This window comes from Artibeus jamaicensis, unplaced genomic scaffold, assembly GCF_021234435.1.
Source record: "Artibeus jamaicensis isolate MK-2021 breed Jamaican fruit bat unplaced genomic scaffold, CSHL_Jam_final contig_465, whole genome shotgun sequence".
NCBI lineage: Eukaryota > Metazoa > Chordata > Mammalia > Chiroptera > Phyllostomidae > Artibeus > Artibeus jamaicensis.
Window position 1 is genome coordinate 16262145 of NW_026521843.1, and position 22145 is coordinate 16284289.

General features: G+C 50.2%; 1 protein-coding gene across 1 annotated transcript in view; it reads right to left on the reverse strand.

The window, feature by feature from the left end:
• The window catches only part of ALK (ALK receptor tyrosine kinase), a 634712-nt gene that overhangs the window by 99387 nt on the left and 513180 nt on the right, over positions 1 to 22145 (reverse strand). Inside the window, exon 6 of the mRNA XM_037146752.2 lies at positions 5378 to 5509. Coding sequence (XP_037002647.2) covers positions 5378 to 5509 — 132 coding nt within the window. The remainder of the gene's footprint in view (positions 1 to 5377; positions 5510 to 22145) is intronic.

Genomic DNA, 22145 nt, shown 5'->3' on the forward strand with positions numbered 1-22145 from the left:
GTCAGGAGGGGAGGCAGAGATGGTCTGCAGGGGAGGCAGAGATCTTGACTCATGGGCACTGGTGCCTCAACTGCTGGATCCGACACCAGGCTCTGGTCCCAGCCCCACCCCACCTGCTGTGTGACCTTAGGCAAGTCACTTCCTCCCTCAGGGCCTCGGCTCCCTCATCTGTAAATTGGGTTAATTCTAGTGTCAATCTCATAGGGATGTTTTGAGGACAAAATAAAAGAGAGAGAGCGTGGAAACATTTTGAGACCATACAGAGCTGAGAAAACACAGAGCGGTGGTGGCCTTAGCAATTATCCTTCAAACCTGGGCGGGGCACAGGCTGAAACAGCGGCCACTGCCCTGGAGGCAGAGATGGCCCCTCCTCTGCTGCCTGTTTGGAAATGCCTGCGGTAGCTCTGCCCACCTTCCACCTGGACAGGAGGGCGGAAAACTGTTGGCGTTCTCCGCCCTCTAGAAGCCCATCCCATTGTAGCTTGGCAAAGGATGAAGGGTAAGCTGGGAACGAAGCAGCTTTCTTGTCAGGAGTTAGGCACAACTGGTCAATGGACAATGTGTGTGATAATTACAACCCGGAAGGGGAGGGGAGGGCTGATGAGAGGGTTTCTGCTGCTGCAAGAGGGCCGTGTGCTCAGCCAGAAGCGGCCCCCAGGGAAGCGGTGGGCGTGGGCATCAGGACAAAGCCCTCGGTGGCTCAGGCCGGGTTTGGGGAACTGCCCGCGGCTGAGCACAGCGTTGGCACACAGGGTCGGGCCAAATGCAACTCCTCCTCTACCATCCCTTTCTCCTCGCACGCCCCCCAAGCACCCGCTGTGCTCGGCACACTGTGGGGTCTCAATAGTTAGCTGGTGAATGGAATGGGAGTGAATTCGGTCCTCTAACCCCTTGCCATGCAAAACGGGGTCCAGGGACCAGCCACACCTGCATTGCCTGTGGAACTGTTAGAAGTGCGGGATCTCGAGTCCCCCACCCGACCCCATCCCCAGGACAGGAATCTGCATTTTAAACCAGCTCCACGTGGTCCCTAACGCCAGCGAAGCGCTGCTTGACCTGACCCTCTTCTTGGGCTGCAGCCAGATATTTCACCGGCTTGATGGCCAAATCCGGCTGCGTGTGGGTCAATCAATCCCGCAACATTTGGCAATTATGACACCTGATTCCACTGTAAGAGAGACAAATTTGTGGAGTCACAGAGATGTGACCTCAGCAACAGATGTAGGAACTGCCAAGTACAAACTCCAGGCCAAACGACACCACTTCTCTCCCTTCCTGTGTGACAACTCTGTTAACATTTTTGATAAATACGTGTTATACATTTCCTTGAAAATATAGTCACAGGGAAAATGTTAGAAGGAATACATCAAAATATTATGGTTATCTCTGAATGTCTGAGAGGGAGGGTTATGGGCGATAGTTATTTTCTCCTGTGTACTTTTCTAGGTTTTTCAAATACTTTACAACCAACATGCTTTATTTTACAATAAAGAAACATAAAAAACCTCTTTTTGCCTGGCAGGAAGAATACCCCCCGCCCCAAACAGATGAGATTACTGAGTACACGGAGGGGAAGTGAGCCCTGGTGGGTGCCTGTTGGGGGATGAGGCAGGAACCCTCACCCTTTCCTGGGCAGACATGCGCTACAGAGGCCACTGCTCCACACACGGGGAGCCGATCAGACACCCTGTGATGGGTTATAGCATCCCAGATGTCTCCCCTGGATCACAAAGTTTAACTGGAAAGAGGGAAGGAGGATGGCGTATGGGGTTTGGAGGATGGGGCGGGAACGGACACGTTCGTGATTGGAGGGAGAAGGGCAAGGGCAGTGTTCCCTCCTCCGTTTAGGTCTCCCACTTATCTCAGACAGAAATGTGGCCCGGGGTTGCACCTGGTCATCTGAATGAAGCTCCGGAACATGTGGGGAGTTCCTTGTGGGGAGAGTGTGGACTTGGGGCTGAAAGTTGATGGGATACAACCTGCTTGGTTGAGTCCCCTGGACCAAGATTGGTGACCCTCCTGGGGGTACCTTAGAAGACCCGGACATCCCCAACAGATGGACACCTGCTCAGAGAAGGCCTTCTAATAGGATCCAGTCTATCTGGGAAGGACCAGGTAAGGTCAAGAGCACTGTCTATGTGCGTTATGGACACTGACGCATCAGTGGGCATCATGTTCCAACTCCTATTACAGGCGAGGAGTTGAGGCCCAGAGGTGGGGATGAACGATCCTACCCTTGCCCCTTTCCCAGGAAGGTGGTGGCAGAGGCCTGCACCTTCCTGGAGTTTTTTTCTTGGTCCCTTCTTCCCAGCTGGATATGTCACTAGGGCTGTGCTTTTCACAGCCAACTGCTTAAAACTCGGAGACCAAAAACGTCTGGCTTGCAGTGGTTCAGAGTGTGGGCTTTTGGGTTCCTCACCATGAACTTCAGGTTCCTCATCTCCAAGATGGGTTTAATAGCATCACAAAGGATTGTTGTGAGCATGAAATAAGTTAATACATGAAAAGTGTTTAGAGCAGCTGCAGTACCTAGTAAATGCTCAATAAACGTTAGCCAGTATTACTACTGTCGTTGATCTCTCCATGGGAATGGTTTCCAGAATCAGTATCAGTCAATGTGAAAGGAAGAGCAGCAAGCATCCCCGAGAGAATGGGGCACACAAATAAGAAAAAGGATATTTACTAAGTATACTGCACAGATCAGAGTGGCAAGAAGATCGAGAAATCCTCCTTTGAAATTGAAATTCTCTCCCTAGCAACCCATGTCTGTAGCCAAGAGCTTAGTGGGGGTGTTATCCAGTGTGGAGCTGTTATTCTGACAGTTGGCTGGAGCAGCTGTTCAAGTGTGGCTGCAAAGGCCAGCGGGCCCCAGGTGCCTGCCCTCCAGACCAGAGCCAGGCTGCCCTCAGGTCTGGAGTTGGTCCCAGAAAGGAGATGGTGGCAAGTCCCAGAATGAAGGGGAATGCCCTGAGTGCACAGTGGCAGGCTGGACGCTGTGGGCTTGATGCTCTCGTCAGCATGTTTCCCACAGGCTGTGTGACTGGAACAAACCAATTACCTTCTCTGTGCTTTTCATTTTCTCAATTGTAAATCAGGCCATGCCCTGCCTGAACTGTGTCCCTGCTGGGAAGTGGATATCAAACAACTTAAAAAAGGCAAAAGCAAAATCACACAGCTCAGAGGCACTGCTGGAAATGCTGCAGAGACCAGTAATGGAGAGGCACACCGAGGTCTCTGCCTGGGGCAGCCGTGGCGGCGGGCAGGCTTCCCTCGGTCCCCACGCAGAGCAGGAGTCCTATGAGAAAGGCCAGCAGCCGAACCGGAGGGACAACCAAAGCGCTTACCTGCAACTCTTTACTGAGTTTTATCAAAACAAGCAAAATTCCATGATTACTGGAAAACCTCACTGGAAGTCTGGCATAAAAGGTAGTTTTTCGAGTTGAAAAAATGGATTTCTTTAGTGCTTCATTTAAAAGAGAATAAATAAGATCGTTTCCCCCCAAGGGCCAATCTGTCCCCCAGATGACCTGGGAAACACGGTCAGCCTTCTGAAGCTGTCTCGCTGGCCAGTGTTGTGGGCCTGGTGCCTCAGGGGAGAGGCATTCACTGCTGGGCCTGGGCACCCCAGCGCCCAGGCCCACATCCACCGCGTCCTCCCCACCCACGGTTCTGTTGCTTCCCTTCCTGTTCCCACACTGGATTTTCAGCGCTTTGAGGGAAGGTGCTGTGGTATTAAGCTGTGCTTCAGGATTCAGCATATTTTCTATCTCAAATTTCATATGCTCTGTGTTTGTGGTTTCCCTGGAGGAAATGTAAAAACCTGTAGTTTTACTACCAGCTGCATAACTACTGAGGACGCCATATTGAAGTGCGTGAGCACTGGGCCGGGAGTCTAATTCTGCTGCTGACTAACAGTGAGGCCTCAGCACTTTGCTTTCCTTTATGGAGCCCAACTTTCTGTCAACAAGAGTTAGTTGTGCCAGGAATCACTTGAATTTTCAGTACAGGGAAGAGTACCAGACCCAATCTGCCTTCAGAAAGGGGGGAAACATGGAAACCACTCTCATAAAAAGTAGTGGATATACACCTGCTCAAGTGGCTAAAATAGAAGGCAGATAATAATAAATGTTGGCAAGAAGTAGAAAAATTAGAACCATTGTTATCACTGGTGGGAATGTAAGATGGTGCAGCCACTGTGGAAAACAGCTTGGCAGTTCCTCAGACTGTTAAATATAGAGTATTTATATGACCTAGCAGTTCTACTCCTGAGTATATACCGAAGAGGAATAAAAACATCTATCCACACAAAAACTTGTACACAAATGTTCACAGCAACATTATTCATAATAGGCCAAAAAAGAAAATAACCCAAATGCTCACCAACTGAAAAAAGGATAAACAAAATGTGGTATATCTCTACAATGAGATATGATTTGGCAATAAAAATACATGTAGGACTGATACAAGCTGAAACCCTTGAAAATATGCTACATGAAAGAAGTTAATCACAAAAGACCATGTATGATAAGATTCAACTTCTGTGAATGCCCAGAATAGGCAAATCCATGGAAAGAGAAGGTAGATTAGCGGTTGCTTTGGGGCTGCAGCAGGGGCGAAGTTGGGGGAAGTAGGGAGAGACTCCTGGGGGCTTCCTTGTGGGGCGGTGAACATGTGCCGAAACTAGATCGTGCCGATGGTTGCACAACCCTGAGACTGTGCTTAACAACACTGGCTTGTGCTCTTTAAGTGGGCGAATTATATAGTGTAAGAACTATGTCTCAAAAAAAGCTTTAAAAAGTGGTGGATAGAAGAATAAGAGGTACAGAGGAAGAAGAACCACCTACACTTGTTGAGGACGGTCACAGGGGTTTCCCGGAAGTAGCAGATGTGACTTGAGAAGGGAAAGGGCAGGCTGGGCAAGGGACATGACACCAACAAAGCCCTGGAGGCGTGGGGGAGCTGAGGAGGAGTCTGACACAGCTGGAGCTGGGGTACATGGGACACTGGGAGGACGAGAGAGGCAGGTGGGTGACGAGATAAGGACTACAGAGTGAGGCAAGTCTGGGCGAGGAAGGCTGCTAACGTCACGTTATGGAGCTGTGCTTCGGCCTGAACATTTGTTTCTGTGCATAAGGAAGCTGAAAGCATAACTTATGAGGTCTTGTTTGGTTCCTAACCTCTACACTGTTTCTGGACCACAGATCAGAGCTCCGTCTCTTGAAGACTGCAGCTTTTGCAAGTTACCACTAGGAAGAGACACAAATGGCACTGGATGTCAGGAAGGTTGTCCAAGTTTGAGTGCAAGGGGTGATGGGGGCAGAAGAGGGCTATGAGCTTGGGCTGGGGTGAGGTGGGCAGGGGCTGCCCCGTTACTCACTGCACAGCTGGCCCTCGTCTTCTCCCTGGGCGCAGTCCTGGTGGAAGTCGCAGGCCTGCCCGAGCTGGAGGACCGTCCCATTCCAGCAAGTGAAGGAACTCTGCAAGGCCATCTTGGAGCCCGGGGGCGTTCCTGCAGAGCACACAGATACAGAACGCTGGTCAGTGTGGGTGGCCCTGCCATTCACGTCCCAGTGACCTGACTGAGACACTGGCCTCTCAATCTGGCTGCACCCAGGGCCAACACCAGGAGGCTGAGAGGGAGTCAAAGCCCTCACACCCCCGCAGCCCCCTGGGGAATTCATTTTCTAGTGGTGGGGAGCAGTAGAGCAGCTGAGGTTTGGGCCCCCACAACAGTCTGGGGTCCTCAAACCCATGGCTTCAGGGTGCCAGGTAGACAGCTTGCAGGTAGTGCCTCATCTGCACACAGATAGCGCTACCTTCAAGGTCAGAGGAGTATCTGGTCCACATATGTCCTCTGTGTTCTTGAGCCTAGATCCCACCATTGGAGTGATTCTAAGGACATGCCACCCTCTGGGCTGTGGAACCCGGAGGACAGCATGGTGAGGGACCAGGCCCCAAACCGGCCCCTCCCAGACTGACTGCGGCGCTGACCACGGCCCTCCTGTCTGCCCCCAGCCTCTCCATGGACAGGAGGCACGGCTTCGGCCACATTTCTAAGGCCTATTCCAGTTCTGAAATTCTAGGTAAATCACCTTATCCAGTGGAGGAAGGAGGAAGGGGCATTTTATAAGGAACATGTTAGCAGTTATTTGTCACTGTGTTAAGAACGATGCGTTATGATAATTAAACTGTGGCCCCAGAGAGCCAGGCATTAGGGGGAGAAGGCTGGCCTAGCCCAGCATGCCCTACTGAATGGGCACTTTGCCTGGGACCACCTAGCAAGGGCCTGGCTGCTGCTTCTGATGGCACCTCCTGTCACCCAGCTCTTGGTGGGTGTGGGGTGGGGAGCCTCTGGCCCCTGGGGAGATGAGCAGGAAGGGCCCACCCCACGTCCAGCTGCCTTGCACTCTGCCCTCTTTTCTAGGTCTGTCCCCACGGCAGCTGGTGCCTCAACAGTCTCCCCACCCCAACCCCGTCCATCAAAACGCTCAGCTGGATGGTGGAGAGAATGAACCAGAACTCTCATCAAGTCCAGCCCATTTCCTTCTCGGGTGCCTCTGTACCTCCGCACGCCTGGCTCTGCCAGGAAGTGAGGCGAGTCTCAGAAGTGCCCAGTTCCTAAGTGAGAAACTGAGTCAGTGGCTTAAGTGACTCGCCTAAGGTCCTGTAGCTGGTAAGTGGGGTTTGGGCCCATGTATCAGACTGCAAAGCTGTTCTCTGCATCTCATGGGAGGGGAGTGCTGGAGGTGGCCTTGGGTCCCCTCTGCCAGGCTTGTCCAGATAAGGCTCAGTTTGTCAGCTGTGGGCCTTGTCAGCCTGGCTGGGCATTTGGTTAACTCCTGGACACGGGAAAGACAGGTGCTGCTTCCCTCAGAAAACCACATGGAGGTTTTTAAACCTGCTCTTCAAGGTCCTTTGTGATCTGGGGCCCAACCTCCTCCCATGTCTCACCTGTCTGTCCCTCCCCATGAACTGTGTTCCAGACTCATCTGGTGCTGGTTCCACGCAGCCGGGCTCTAGAACCAGCTCCAGTGCATGTTCCCATCTTCTCACCAAGTTGCTGGAGCCTCTGCATGCCCCCCTGCCCCCAACCCTGGCTCTAGGCGCTACCTGGCCCCCAGATGTGTTCACAAAGTGCCTGAACGTTAGGTTACCTGCCTGTGGTGGACTGAATAACACACCCACCCAAAGACCTGCATCCTAATGCTCCAAACCAGCAAATATGTTACTTGAGGTGGTAAAAGGGGCTAAGTCAAGGGCTTTCAGATGGGGAAATTATTCTGGATTATCCAGGTGTAACCACAGGTTCTTATAAAGACAGCAGCAAGAAAGTCACAGTAAGAACTAGGGGCTGGGGTGATGGCAGAGAGAGTTTGGAGTCACGAGCCAAGAAATGCAGGCAGCCCCTAAAGCTGGAGAAGGCAAGGCAAGGGATTCTCCCGCAGGGTGTCCAGAAGTGGCCAGTTTTGTCGCAACTGCAGCCCACTGAAACTGCTTTCAGACTTCTGCCCTTCAGATCTCTCAGAGGATAAATCTGCGTTGTTTTCAGCCACCGAATTTGTGGAAGTTTGTTACAGCAGCCACGGGACACCAATACACCATCTAACCCTGACCCCAGCTGCAATCGGAGGCCGTGTCAGCGGAGGCCCAGGTCATCTGCAGCCCCGCAGAGCTTTAGATCAGCTCCTCGGCTCCTCAACCTCTTTTGCGACTGGATCTCTGTGGTTTCCTGGAATGGCCGTCTCTGCCCCTTTCTTCCTCATGCAGAAGGAAAAGTACCACCCCTATCTGTTCCTGTGCCTCAGGACAGCCTAAGCCAATGTTTTCTCCAAATCCCCCCCAAATTCTGAGTGCAGGGAAATGTACCACTTGTCAGCCACGTTCCCTTGGGAGCCAGGAAATGAAAGGCTTCTGAGACACTGCTGTTGGTCGCTGGAAGGTGCAGCCTTCCCCCTGCAGGGGGCATCCTCCCTGAAGGGAGGGCTGCGGGGGCTTTTCTGGGAGTGGCTTCAGAAGCTTTGTTGCGGAAGTCAAGCTCACGGCAAGGGTACCTGGCATCGTATACAGCGGCGAACCTGCTACCTGCCCCGCACGGCGCCAGCACTTACCCTGCCTGTTCACTCAACTAAAGCCACCAGCATTGGCAACTGTCTTTTCCCCACTTGATAGGGGGAAGTTGCCAATGAAGTGAGGGGGAGAGGCGGTGGCAGGCAGGCGGCCTCCAGTTGGGGGCCGTTGTGAGGACCAGACTGGTGTGTCCACCCCAGGCTGGTGGGCCCCACCTGCTCCGTGTCACTGCATGTCCTCTCTGCCCCTCTTTCCAGACAAAGGTATTTAGAATAATTAGAAAAATCCTTCACATTTGCTTGGTGATATTTTGCTTTCAAAATATTTTTTCTTATGTCTTATATTGGATCATTACATACAGGTAGGAACTTATTACCCTTGCTCCCAGCCCTAATAAAGAATATATAAGTCAATCAATCAATCAATCAATCAAGCACCTGCGAAGCCTTCCTCATCCAATGGAGCACAAGCAAGCAGCGCCTTGTTTTACTCCCACCTTACGGTCAGGCCTTGTTTCTCACTGCGCGTTTGCACGAGCACACTCGGGTTTCACGCATCGGTGACTTGTCATTCCCTGCATATGTCTTATGGCTTCTGACTTCTCTCCGCTCCAAAGACACGTGCTTGCTGTCTGCAGTGGACGCGGGGCACAAATAAACAGAGGAAAAGCCTCGAGTCCCACTAGCCAGAGGCCGTCATTGTTAACATCTCCGAAGTTTTTCTGGCCTGTTCTTTCAAAGAATGTATAGTTGCATCCTGTGTGTACATGCCTTAAAAGAATTAAATGCCACCACGAGCTTTCCCAAAGATGTAAAATTCTTCAGGAGAATGCCCGTTAATGGCTACGGTACTTGGTGCCGAGTACCATTATTCATTTAAGTCTTGCTCAAAGACTGCATTGAGAGACTGTTTACACAACTGCTTAAAGAGTATCTTTGAACATAAACCTTGGCTTGCCTTTCAAATTACTTTCATAGGGTAGATTCCCAGAAGCGGAATTACTGAGTCAAAGGGTGTAAACATTTTCAAGGCCCTTAATGGATGCTGCCAAATTGTTTCTAGAAGCTAATCCAATCCGCACTCTCACCAGCTGTGTTCAGACATGCACGCCCCTCATGCTGAATCCCGGCGACCCGGACATTACTGCAATTCCCATTTTTAACTAAAGGTATTTACCTGCTGTTTTATTTTGTATGTTTTCGGTAGTTAGTGAGGTAGTTTTTTTTTCTGTAGTTAGTGAATTTTTTTTCCACGTCACTAGCTTTATTTTACTTTTACATTACTCGCTTCCATCTGCCCACTTATCTGTTAGGTTCTTCATGGTCTCATATAGAATTGCATGAGATTAGGAAGAAGGCTGTGAAACTATCTATTATACACTTGACATTTCTCCCAGTATTTTACATGTATTTTCATTCTGTTTATAATGTAGAGTTTTAAGTTTGCACATAATCCAAACATATCCATATTTTCCTTGGTGATTTCTTCTTTTTTCCTTTCATGCTTTGAGAGTTTGTTCACGTGGGACTGGTGGTGTGTGGGTCGGCCTTCATCTGGGAACATCGTCCGCCATCATCTCATCTCTCAGCGACGGGGACCTCAACGTCACGTCACCGACAACATTCCTGTGGAGCCCCCCGTTCTGCTCTCCACGAACCATCCTTCCACGTGGACTTCCATTGCTCATTACTTCTTGCATGTAACATGGCGGACGCTCTGCCTCCTGCCGTAACCAGCTGTCTGTACGCCTGTCTCCCTCGCCAAACTGGAGGTGGCTGGAAGGGCGGTGCCCAGTCTTGTCTTCACGAGTCTATAGCGGTGTCATGCATGGAGCTCTCCTCACCCCAGTGTTTGGGGATTGAATTGATTCTATGTGTGACTTGTGGAGAGTTTTATTACACCTGTGTTATAGTTGAGAATGCAAAGGCTTAGCGTGGCGACGTGGCTTGCTGAGGGATTGGTGAAAACCCACATTCGTGACATCTTTTTCTCTACCCTTGGTACTGTGTCTGTCTGTGAGGTCCCCCCACCTCAGGTGATGGGTGTCCTTGGGAGTGGTGACTGTGAATTTACCAGGGCAGGAAGTTGGCATTCCTGCCCTTCACCCCAAACCTTGACAAAGGGGGTTCTGATAGTGGGAGGGTAGAGCTGCTTTCACCCTCCAGATGTCCCAGAGCTTGTCCCCCAAACCTCTCTTCTCTCAGGTAAAACACAGCCGCAGCCCGGAGAAGCCGTCTCCTTTAGCCCTCCACCGACTCCTTTCATCTCCTTCCCCTGGCTGGGGGCGGCCGGGCTCCCTGGCATTGCTTCCTCCGCACACAGGGAGCTGTGCTCCTGAGAGATTCAACTAGACGCATGCTTGGTCCTCTGGTTTCTGCTGCCAGCCCAACTCCAGACTAATGAGGTGTAGCAGAAACAACCGCTCTGTCTTCTCAAGTTCTCTTTTTATGGGGCCCATAAATTCCAAGGAAGGAAGTACTACTGGGGAATGGTTTTAATCAAGGGCCTGAGTTTCTTAAATGGCATCTTCTCTGTGGCTGTGAAATGATTGTTCTGGCTTATGGAGTACGGTGCCCGAGGCCCTGGGTGGTCGTGGCCAGCCTCGGGAGCAGCAGAGCCTCCCGCTGGCACTTTCGATGCTCTCCACCCACGGAGCCAGAGATTCTTGGTAACCATTGTTATACCAAATGCCCTGACCACAAAGGAAAACCTAGGGAGATCCGAGACGGAGCTGCTCTGGGGAGAGGTGTGCCTGGGGATCTTTTGTTATTAAGGGTCTTCTTTGTGGGCATTTATTTATTATCTTTGAAACAGCAGGTCTTCGCAGAATAATGATGTAAGTCACGGGGAGCAGTAAATTACCATCTTTCCTTACCTTTGTCCAGCACTTTAAGTTTACAATGTGTTTTCCTAATCCTTCCTTGTTTGAACCTCATTAAAATACTTGCAGAAGAGTTATTGTTATTAGTGTTTGATTAATCAGGAGACTGAAGATTCGAGAGACTAGACCATGTTCGGACAAGTGTTTTTTAAACAGTAAGGCCTCACAAAATGCAACCAGTCACTTGCCGGGTGCTTCGCTTGTGGTCTCACAGCAAATAAGCACAGGGGAGGCCCAGACGTGGTGGTATGAACCCAGGTGGAGATCCTCGGATTAGGTCACCTTCTGGAGTAGCATCCGATGGCCCATGGGGGTCCCTTGGGGATTTAGAAATACTGTTGATCTTCAGGCCCCACCTGGACCAATGAAATCAGTAGGCAGAGAAGGCCTATGGCCTTTGTGGTTTTAAAAGCTACCAGAGTGATCCCCACGGGCATCAGGTGGAGAACCACTTCCTTGGGCAGGGAGCTCTGCCCCTGAGCACCTCTGCATTTTAGGTGCCCCTTGTACCTCCACGGGTCTCCACCGGCCTTGGTTCAGTGAGGGTGAGGTTTCAGATCCAAACTTTAAGACTACCATCCATGGGCAATATCTGGATTCTGGAGCTCTGGGCAGTGGTCGCTGGAGGCTATGTGTTTCTAAGGTTGATTTGATATAGTTAGTGCCCTCTTTTTAAACACTGACCATCTAACGACTTTCCCCTGAAGCCTTCTTCCCACCCAGGCACCTTTACTAAACCGCTCACCCAGCCAGCTTCCTTCGGTTGCCTCCTGTTAGCTTTTCCTGTCTGAGTCATCTGTCATTTACATCCTGGAACATGTCTTCTGAAACAGCACGTCACATTTGTTTGCCCATTTATTTATTCTCCACTAGAGTAAATTAGTTCATATTTCTAGTTCATAGTTCTAGCACTAGAAATTAGTTCATATTTGCATCTGAGACACATGTAGCCCAGGTCAGGTTACATGAATCACTGCCCCCCCGCCAGGAATGGCTTAGTGGGTTCACTCGCTGAGAACGCCTCCTTTTCCCAAATTGTGCATTCGAGCAGAAAGCCCAGGGACGCCCCTCCTTCAATCACGGCTTGGAGATTCGATGCTCCCAAGTCTACACAACTCTCCTTACTCAAATTTCATTTTTAAATGAATGTCAAGTTTTAGGTCACTTAATTAATTTTTAATTAAGGTGATTTATGTGGCATTTAAAAAGGCACATTTGTATCAGCTTTTGGGCGGCCTCCCACCTGCTGGCTGTTGCCTAACCGATGACACTCGTTAAAGGGGGAAATTGAGTGCTTCAGTGAGAAAGGGGCCTTAATCTTAAATTAAAGGTGACAGGTTGGGACGTGTAGGAAGGGTCTGGCTTCTGGAGGGTGGTCTGGAGTGGGCTGGGCTGGACTCCCACCGGTAAAAACTTACTGTTTCCCAGGATGAGGAGAATCAGGCACCTAAGGGTGGACAAGGCCAGAGACGGAAAGAAGGGCGCCGACGTGAGGAGGATGCAGCCCAACAGCACACGCAGGCCAGGAGCTGTTACTGCTGCGCTGATGTTAATGGAAGGCCTGCGAACTGTGTAAATGAGGCCTGGCAGAGACCAGTCCTGCTGAGGGCTTTGAGCCTCATAAATTGCAGCGTGGACACAGCCTCATTAAAGAACTGGCATCTTGGGCTCCTGCTCAAAATGTAAATTGGCGAGGAGAGGGCCTAGCTGTGGAGGGCCGCCAGTAGGCTGGGGGAGAGGGCACTGTGCTGGGAGCTGAGAGAGCTGGATGGAGGCCTAGCTCCGCTCCAAGGCCTCTGGGGCCACGAGCAAGTCACTTCTCTCTGGGCCTCAGTTTCCTTGCTTGTGGAACCTCTAGAGCCAGGCTTTGGAGGTGTGCCCACGGACCCTTCATCACGAAGTCCCACGGGAACTTGCTAATCCTGCTGCTTTCTGGGCCCCGTGTAGACCTACAGAGTCAGGATATCTGGGGGTGGAGCCCTGGAACCAGAATGTCCCGCAGGTTCTCTGGGAGGCAACTGGACCCACCAAGGTCTGAGCACCTCTAGTGTTAGAGAAATAAGTGGGTCTTAAGCTTCTTCTTCCCTTGGATGGATCTCCAGCCTTCCCGCCCCACACACCTCTCACCAGACGATTCCCTCCTGGGCCCATGGTTATCAGAGCCCCTTTGACACACACATGCCATGCCTGCTATTCCTCCAGCAGCCCGCGCCATCGCTCTGTTTGGTTTGTGTTGATGAGACCCCTGAGGTGCAGGGAAAATAAAACCCGGTTCCAGTCCCCTCCTCTACTACCAAGTGGCGCAAACTCTCACAGTTCATGGGGCTCCTGTCCTCCATAACTCAGCGATGCTCTCTACTTCACAGGGTTCTGGTGGAGATCAAATGAAGTTGCATACACAAACACTCTGTGGAGTGCTTATGAGCAAATTTCATAGACTATCCCAAGGGCTTTGGGAGAAATGGCCATTGGCCACTGGGGGTCAAAGAAAGGGATCAGTAAGGTGGCTGGACGGACCAGATCCTGGGGACACACAGCATCCTGGGAATCCCTCACACCCCATAGTAGAGGTGAGCATCCCCAGGGCCAGAACCTATCAGCAAAACAATGATAGAAACAAACCCAAATTAATAATTTGCAACACAATAATAGCTATGAAAAATAATGGCTGCAGTGATGAATTTTCTAGCCTATTTATCTCTGGAGTTGCCCTGCCACCAGAGTTAGTTCTCTGAGCCCAGCTGCTTTGAGGCTAATCCTGCCATAAGCCTTTGCTGGTTTGCACGGCATTCCACCCCAACTGCAGCTTTGCGGACCGGGCACAGCCTGCTTTCCCAGCTGCGCTCTGCTCCTTTGCATGTTCAGCTGAACACTGTGACTTGCAGTTTCTTAAACGTGGGGCCAGTACCACAGCCTTTGTGTAACCCGATTCCTTTGTCTAGAATCCTCTTCTCCACCAGAACAATTCCTCCAAACTCAGATGTCATTTTCCCCACTGGCTTATGCTTCTTCCTTTAAAAGAGACACGTGACTGACCCCCTCTGGGGTGCTCCGGTAATCGCTGTACACCCTGAACCACGCACTTACCTCCCCTACTGTGTGATCTGTCTGCATTGCTAGCTTCTCCCACGAAATTCTAAATTCTTTGCGGCAGGTGGGTCCATCTTACTTATTTTATCTCCTGGAGAGTGTCTGGCACATAGTGAGCACTAATGAATGTATAGTGAAGGAATGCAAAATAGATCACCAAGTTTACATAGAAAAATGGGGTGGGGTGGAATGTCCTTGCATTCTGGAAACTGCTGATTCTCCTAAGTTTATACCATAGAAATTTCATTCCTCTACCCCTCTCCTCCATCCCATTCAACCTTTGGATTATTTTGGGACCATGTTCAGAGCTTCTGCAAAGAGCCTGGCACTGAGGTTAAGGGAGTGAACAGGGGGTAACATGGGTGACCTGGTCTGGTCAGTGGGCCACATGAGACCTCTCTGGGGAGCTGATACTTGAGCTGATATTGAAAGATAAGAGAGAGTCTGCCAGGCAGAAAGTCGGAGAAGCAGGACCTACTACCCTGGGGGAGGGAAAATACGTTTATGATCTAGAAACATAGCAAAGGTCAGTGTGGCTCAGGAGGGTCACAGAGGGTCGTGAGGGCTGAGAAAGGTGGCTGGGGTCGGGTGTGGGGGGTCAGAGGCTCAATTGGCAGGGCTTTGCAGGCTGCAGGAGGGGGAGTAGATTTTGCTTAAGGAGTTTAGACAAGGACAGAAAACAGTTTGATTAGTTTTTAAAAAGATCATTTGAGCAACTTAGGGAGAATGGATTGGAGAACACATAGAAGTGGGAAAAGCAGTTTGTGCGCTGTTGTAACCAACCAGCAAGTGGTGAAGGCAGCTCACATGAGGCAGGTGACGGTGGAGATAGAGGAAGTGAGTGGTGTGAGTCACACGTTGGAGGTGACTGACAGGAGGGCCGATGGCCTGGAGGGGAGGGTGGGAGAGGGGCTGAGACCATGGCTGCCAGCGGACAGGAAAGAACCAGCGAGCATGTTTCAAAACCCCAGTTCCTTAGACAGAGCCAGCCCCATCCATATGCATTTACGAAGACCCACTAAGATTCCCTTCCGCCACTAGAAGGAAAGCGGGATATGTTTCATTTTTGTGGCTCAGCTCTTTAAAGGAAGCGGAGAGTTTCTTATTCCTTTGTGCCCTCAACAGCCCCTTTATTTGCGTGGTCCTTTTCCCAAGGATTCCCTATTCGACATTTATCTTCATTGCTTTGCTGAAAAGACATGTTCATCATCATCATCATCATCATCATCATAGCTTTATTATTAGTTTTATAATGTTTTATTTTCAATATTATAAGTGACCTCTCTATACAGCTTACCATTAGTCTCCCTGAAAAGCAGTGACATTTAACCATTCTGCTCCACAGCTCCCCACAAAATATGTTTTCCTCCTCTTGTTTTTTCCAGTAAACAATGAACAATTCCAATCATACCTTCTAGAATTAATACTAATCACAGACAAAGTACAGGTACAGTGGACACCACTGGAGGGACCCTACCAATTTTGCGGTGGGGTGGCTGCTTCAGAGAGTGAAGGTGAGCCGGGGCCCTTTGGACTGGAGGAGTAGAAATGGGGGCGCTAATCACGGGGAGCAGTCTCTCGAGGCATGAGCACTGTGGGTACCAGGTGGATTCGACCCCTTGAAATAGGTGGGAGGTCATCTTGCCACCCCTGGTAGCCACGGGGGAGGGTCTGGCCACCTCCTGAAGACACGAGAGAGCCATGGGGCACTGACGCAGGTGTCAGCCTGTGATAACCACGACATCCCCTCGCCACTTATTAATTAAGTGCTTATAATCTCCTAGGTACTTTGAAAAAAAATTTAGAGAGAGAGGAAGAGGGAGAGAGAGAGAGAAAAACATCAATGTGGGAGAGACACATTGATCGGTCGCCTCCTGTACGCACCCAGCTGGGACCGAAACCACAACCCAGGCACGTGCCCTGACCGGGGATCAAGCCTGGTCCCGCAACCTTTTGGTGCCTGGGATGACATTTCAACCAACTAAGCCACCAGGCCAGGGCTAAGTACTATTTTAAAGGCTTTCTGTGCATTATTTTACTTAAACCTTATAGCAACTATATAAAATAGTTTTTATTATCTTCATTTTATTGAGAAGGAAACTGGGACCCAAGGATTTATAAAGACATTCCCAAAGTCCTAGAGGCCAAATTTTATGTCGACCTGACTACGGAGCCCATACTGTTAGTCAGTGTGCTAGACTTACCAGGAGGAAAGTCCGTTTTAGGAGCCCCAGGAACGAACGAGAGAGAGAGAGGATGTGGGCAGCCAGCAGTGGGGCACTGGGGAGACCGTGTACGACAGGCTGGTGATGGAGGCCAGGGGAAGGAAGTGGGCAGCGTCAGGAGCCCTGGAGGGACGGGGAGGCAGGCCGCCTGGGACTCTGCACTGGGTTCTTGTCTCTCAAAGACCCGATAAAAATGTTTCTGGGGGCCCTGGCTGGTGTGGCCCAGTGGACTGAGTGCCAGGCTGCAAACTAGGGGATTACTGGTTCAATTCATGCCTGGGTTGTGGATCAGGTACCCAGTAGGGAGTGCATGCTAGAGGCAACCACACATTGATGTTTCTCTCCCTTTCTTTCTTTCTCCCTCCCTTCCCCTATCTTGAAAATTAAATAAATAAAATCTTTAAAAATATTTTTAGGGGAATAATATACCAGGTAGGTGTTAAGACAGGGTCCAGGCACAGGGGAACAAGATGGAAACTGAGTATCTGAATTCTTAGTTTCCTGGGCCAGGCAAAAACCCCCTCTCTCCTGGAGGTTATTGGATCAATGGAGATAGTTATGGGAAAGTACTTTTTGTAAACTACTGAGTACCAGCGAGTGATTAAGATTTTACTTCTATAATGAACCCCCTGACATTCACATAGACTCTCACCAAAGCCACAGAAGGCTCACTGCCTCGGTTCCTCGTCTTTACTAAAATGTTACCTTCCCAGGGCAGCTTTCCCTGGTGACCTTATCTAAGTCCTCCTGGCCTCCACCCAACACAGGGATACTTCCTGTCTCTGTTTCCCTGCTGTGTTGCTTCTCCAGGCTACTTATTCCTGGGCAGTGCACACTTTCCTTGTTGGCTTCATTGCTAGTCTTTCTCCCTCACTAGCAGTGTGTTCTCTGCTGAAACCACAGTGCCCAGTATGGTGCCTGGCACCTAGTGGGATCCATTGAGAGGACAGGTGAATGTATCTCTTTCATAAATTATTCTGGGCAATGGATTCAGAAGCAGGATTTATGTTTTATTCACAGTTTGGGACTGGCATTTGAGAGAAAAGGCATCTCACTGAAGAGGACTTCCATGCAGGCCCAATCCCCATGGCTAGATGTGTACAATCTGTTTCTACAAAAAGCCAACCCTGTGAGAGGCTCATCACAGTGATCGTGGCCTTCTCTGTTTCTGAAGGCCTTGCTCAGTGCCGCCAGCTCCACGTGGGAGCACGGAGTACAACCATGCGTGCAACTGAACGCTAACCAGGGTGTTAATGAAACTGCAGCAGATGCGGGCTGCTGGGAGCCCGCCGTGCACGGGGGGAGAAGTGATGGCCAACTTACAGGAGGGAGTGAAAGGCAGGGAGACTGAGAAAATGCTGCCCACTTCAGACTCAAAACCAAGAGGGAGGCTGGGACCAGGCCCCAAGCTATCAGTGCCCACTGGATGGGGCACTTACAGCCAGAGTCAGGAGGAGGCAGGATTTCCTCAGAGGAAATGTGAAGAGCATCCATGTTATTCAGTTTGATAGACGAAGAAATGTGCAAAGGAGGTAGAGGCTCCTGTGGAAAGATCAAGGTCACTTGTTTTGGCTAGGAGTCAAGAATGTCTACATTTTTTAGTCTCTAGTTCTTTTCTAAGGCTCTCATGTCAGGGTCTGACCTTCTCAGAACCATGAAATTGGTAGAGAACTAGTGAAAAGGGAAGACCTCACTGGATGATGGTCAGGGAGGAAGGCTGAAAAGAAGAAGAAATAATATTCAATGAGTACCCACTATGTACCAGCCGTTTTCTTTTTATGTGTATTACCTTTTATTTGATTCTTTGAATGAACATAAATATACACAGAGATAAGTTATTTAAAATGGCTACTGTAAAAATAATGGAAAATAGGTTCTGGCCAGATAGTTCAGTTGGTTAGAGCATTATACCAATACACCAAGGTTGTGGGTTCAGTCCCTGGTCAGGGCACATAGAACAATCAACCACTGAATGCCTAAGTAGGTGGAACAACGAATCAACATTTCCCTCTCTCTTTCTTTCTCTCTCTCTCTCCCTCCCCCCTTTCCTCTCTCTCTCTCAAATCAATAAATTTTTTAAAAAAGGAAGTAAGTACTGGCAGGATATAGCAAACAAACTGCAATCCCTGTGCACTGTTGGCAAGAATGTGAAATGGTGCAGCCACTATGAAAAACATTATGGTGGTCGTTCAAAAAACTACAAATAGAATTATTGTAGGATGCAGCATTTCACTTCTGGGGAGATATATATATATATATCCCGAATGTTGAAAGCAGAATTTGTGGAGGTATCTGTAGACCCATGCTCATAGCTGTATTGTTCACAAATAGCCTAAGGATGGAGGGAACCTCAATGTCCATCGACAGGTGAACAAATAAACGAAATGCGGTCTATGGACAACAGAATGTCATTCGACCTTAAAAAGGAAGGACGTTCTGCCTCATGGACATAAATGAACCCTGAGGACATTATGCTAGTGAACTAAACCAGCCACGCAAAGACAGATACTTCCCGATTCTATTTACATGAGGCCCCTGAAGTAGTCGAAGTCACAGAGCCAGATGGTGGGATGCTGGGTTCCAGGGATGAGGGGGAGGGGAGAATGGGGCATTGTTTCATGGATAAGGAGATTTAATTTTGCAAGATGAAAAAGTCTGGGAATTGGTTGCACACTGTACATATTTATAACACAACTGAATTGTACTCTTATAAATGGTATAAGATGGTGACTTTCATGTTTTATGTCATTTCACCACAATTAAACACAAAGATGACTGGCTTTGAAAATAAGCCCCAGTCAAGATGCAGGGCAAGAAGGCAACAGCATGGCCCACTGACATGTCTGTTGCTGTGGCCCCATGAGGGGTTCAGCTTCTTCTCTTATTTTTTCTTTTAAACTCCCCTCCTGTCTGGCTTCCAGTGGAATACGCCGCCGTGTGAGACAGTGGACACGGCCAGAATGCACGGGCCGGAAGCGAGGAGCCTCAGATCTGCTCTGACACTGTCGTGCATGAGCCGAGTGGCATGGGATCAGACATGTGCCCTCTCTCACCTGCAGTCTGTTCATCTGTGAAATGACAGGGTCGGCCTTTATTCCCCCTCCGCCATGGGTCAAGGTCTCAGCTAACAACAGGGCACAGGGTGGGGGAGGAGGGTCTGGGAATAGTGATCAATGTGGGAGACACACTGGAAGGCCGTGGGAGTATCCAGTTTGGCTAGAACCCTCTCAGCCCCGCTCTGCTACTGAATGTGGGGCACGTAACAGGGAGAACTGCTTCAGGCCCAGCGGGTCCCTCAGCATGCAGGGCTCCATTTCCATTTTTATGAGTATTTCCTGAACTCTCGGGGGGTTTCTGCCAGGTGCTATGTGCTTGAGAGTGAAGTGCCACTGAATAGAGTTTATAATTTCTTTTAGAGAAAATAGGTGAGAAGACAGACGAGACTTCACGGGACAGGTCTGTGAGGACGCCCATGGGACTGTTCATGCCCACGGGTCTCAGGCAGCCTGCCGGGTCACAGGGACAGCAGTGCACGCCTCCTCTCAGTCCAGGAAAGGCCCAGAGTGGGCAGGGCTTCTGCCATGGGACTCCCGGGAGGAGGAACGTGACACTTTTTAAAAGGGTCTGATGGAAATGTTTCAGTTGTACAGCTGTCCTGGATTGCCACTGGTCTTTGTGATTTGGTGAGCACACTCAGAGCCTGAGAAAAGAGGACTGGTTTTGGAGATAGATGGACCGAAATTGAATTCTGACTCCAACAATTGGTCTTGTACCAAGTGGTTGATTGCCTTGAACTTCAGAATTTATCTTGCAGGGTTGTTTCAAGGTGTAGAAATACTGCAGGTGAGCATCCATGCCGGGTGCATAGTGGGTGTTTGGTGAATGCAGATGATGAAGAAAACAGTCTACATTCTTGAGGTGATTCTGGATGTTGGGGCAGATTTGTGGGCAAATAATAATAATAATAATAATAATAATAATAATAATAATAGTGTGCTAAATAGATTGTGTTGTAACAGTTTTAAAACATCTAAAAATTTTAAACAATCCTCTGGAGAGAATTACTGGGAGGTAGGGATCTGTCCCCGCCCCTTGAATCTGGCAGGCCTGCGATGGCTTGGACAAACAGCACAGCTGGAAGCCACCATACAACTGTGGAGGCTACATCATGAAAAGCTCTGCAACTTCCACCTTCCTCAGAGATACATTTGGCTTTGGAGCCTGAAGCTTCCATGCAAGAAGTTTGACTGACACAACGCTACCATGCTGAAGAGGTCAAGGACAGGTGCTGCAGGGTCAGTCCCAGTCGGGCCTCGCCTCCTACCGCCTTTGCTACCGTAGCAGCCATGTACACAAAGCCAACCTGGACCCTGCACACCGCTTGATCTGTCAGCTGAACGCCACTGCATGACCTCTGTCAATGTCACATGATACAAGAAGAATTACCTAGCCGAGTCCTGACTGAACTCTAGTCCCGTGAGATACAGCGGTTGTTTTAAACAGCCACACTCTGGAGTATTTGCTGGTTAGAAGTAGATGACCAAAATGTATGAATGACAGGCACAAAGAGGAGGGGCGTCTGACTGTGGGACAAAGGAAGGCTCTTGCATAAAACTGACACTTCATTTGCTCTAAGAATCGACAAGGACAAAGGACAAGGGAGTCCCAGGGAGAGGACAGAAGGCTCAGGGGACAGCGGGTTGTCTGGGGATCTGGGGTGGAGCGCAAGCTGGCAAAACAAGCAGGAAGCGAGTCATGAACGCCTTGCATGACACACCACAGAGTTCCGACCTCGGCCCTTACCGGCATTGTCTTATTCAGACCATGCAGCAATAGGTGAGGCAGGTGTTGTCTCCTCTCCATCATACTGAGACCCAAGGATAGAGAGGTCATTCCCAAGGTCAGAGAGGATCCACAGAGCTAGGATTTGAACAGGTCTGCCTGACTCCGAAGCCCATGCTCTTAATCAATGTGCTGGACCCACCGGGGAGGAAAAAGCCATTTTAGGAGCCTCTGGAATAAACAACAGGGGGACTGTGGACTGCAAGCCCACAGATGACAAAGAGTATCTAAAATATTTTCGGGAGGCAGAGGACGAGAGCAGGAGACAGGACTAGGACCACATCCTACAGGGGCGTGGAGAAAGGCATGGGTGGGGAGGGGGCTAGAGATGTTGGTGGCCAGAGGGTCACTGCAGGAGTCCAGCAAGGCCTGGGTCAGCACAGGGCTGTGGGGTCGAGGGGAGGGGCTGGTGAGAGCTATTTCAAAGGTAGAATTAATCAGATAGGACCCCAGATGATGGAAGAAGCAATACAAGATGGCACTGAAGCTTCAGCATCTGCAGAGGCAGACAAAATGATGAGGCTGCTGCCGATGGGATTGTGCTGAGGACTAGTAGCTTGGACCACCCAGACGGCTCCCTCTTGCAGGGCCTCCATGGTCTCACAGGGCAGCTGCTGTGACATCAGGGAGGCCCTGGAGGCAGGGCTGCAGAGAGGGTTTGGGCAATGCCAAGAGGATTCCGACTGTGGCTCGGGGTAGCACGTCTGGGACGGTCCTGAGGTGAAGCGGGTATTCTGGGAAGGCAGGGTTGCGGGAGGGGCTGGCAGACTAGCTGCAGAGGGCGGGGTGTGGAGAGAGAGCTGGCTCTGGTCCCCAGTAACTCGGCTCCCCCATCACAGGCTCCTCCCTACCGCCCTCCACCAGCTCCTCGTCACATGGGTGGTCCTTGGGGCTCTGAGAGCAGATGGCTCCACAGGTGCAGTCGCCACAAAGAGTTAATGCATTGTGAATTGTCAGTGAAGCCAAGACTGGCCTGAGGGTGGAGCGATGCCTTCTTTCCTCCCCTTCTCTGCTCCATGCGTCTGCTCCTTCCACCACGC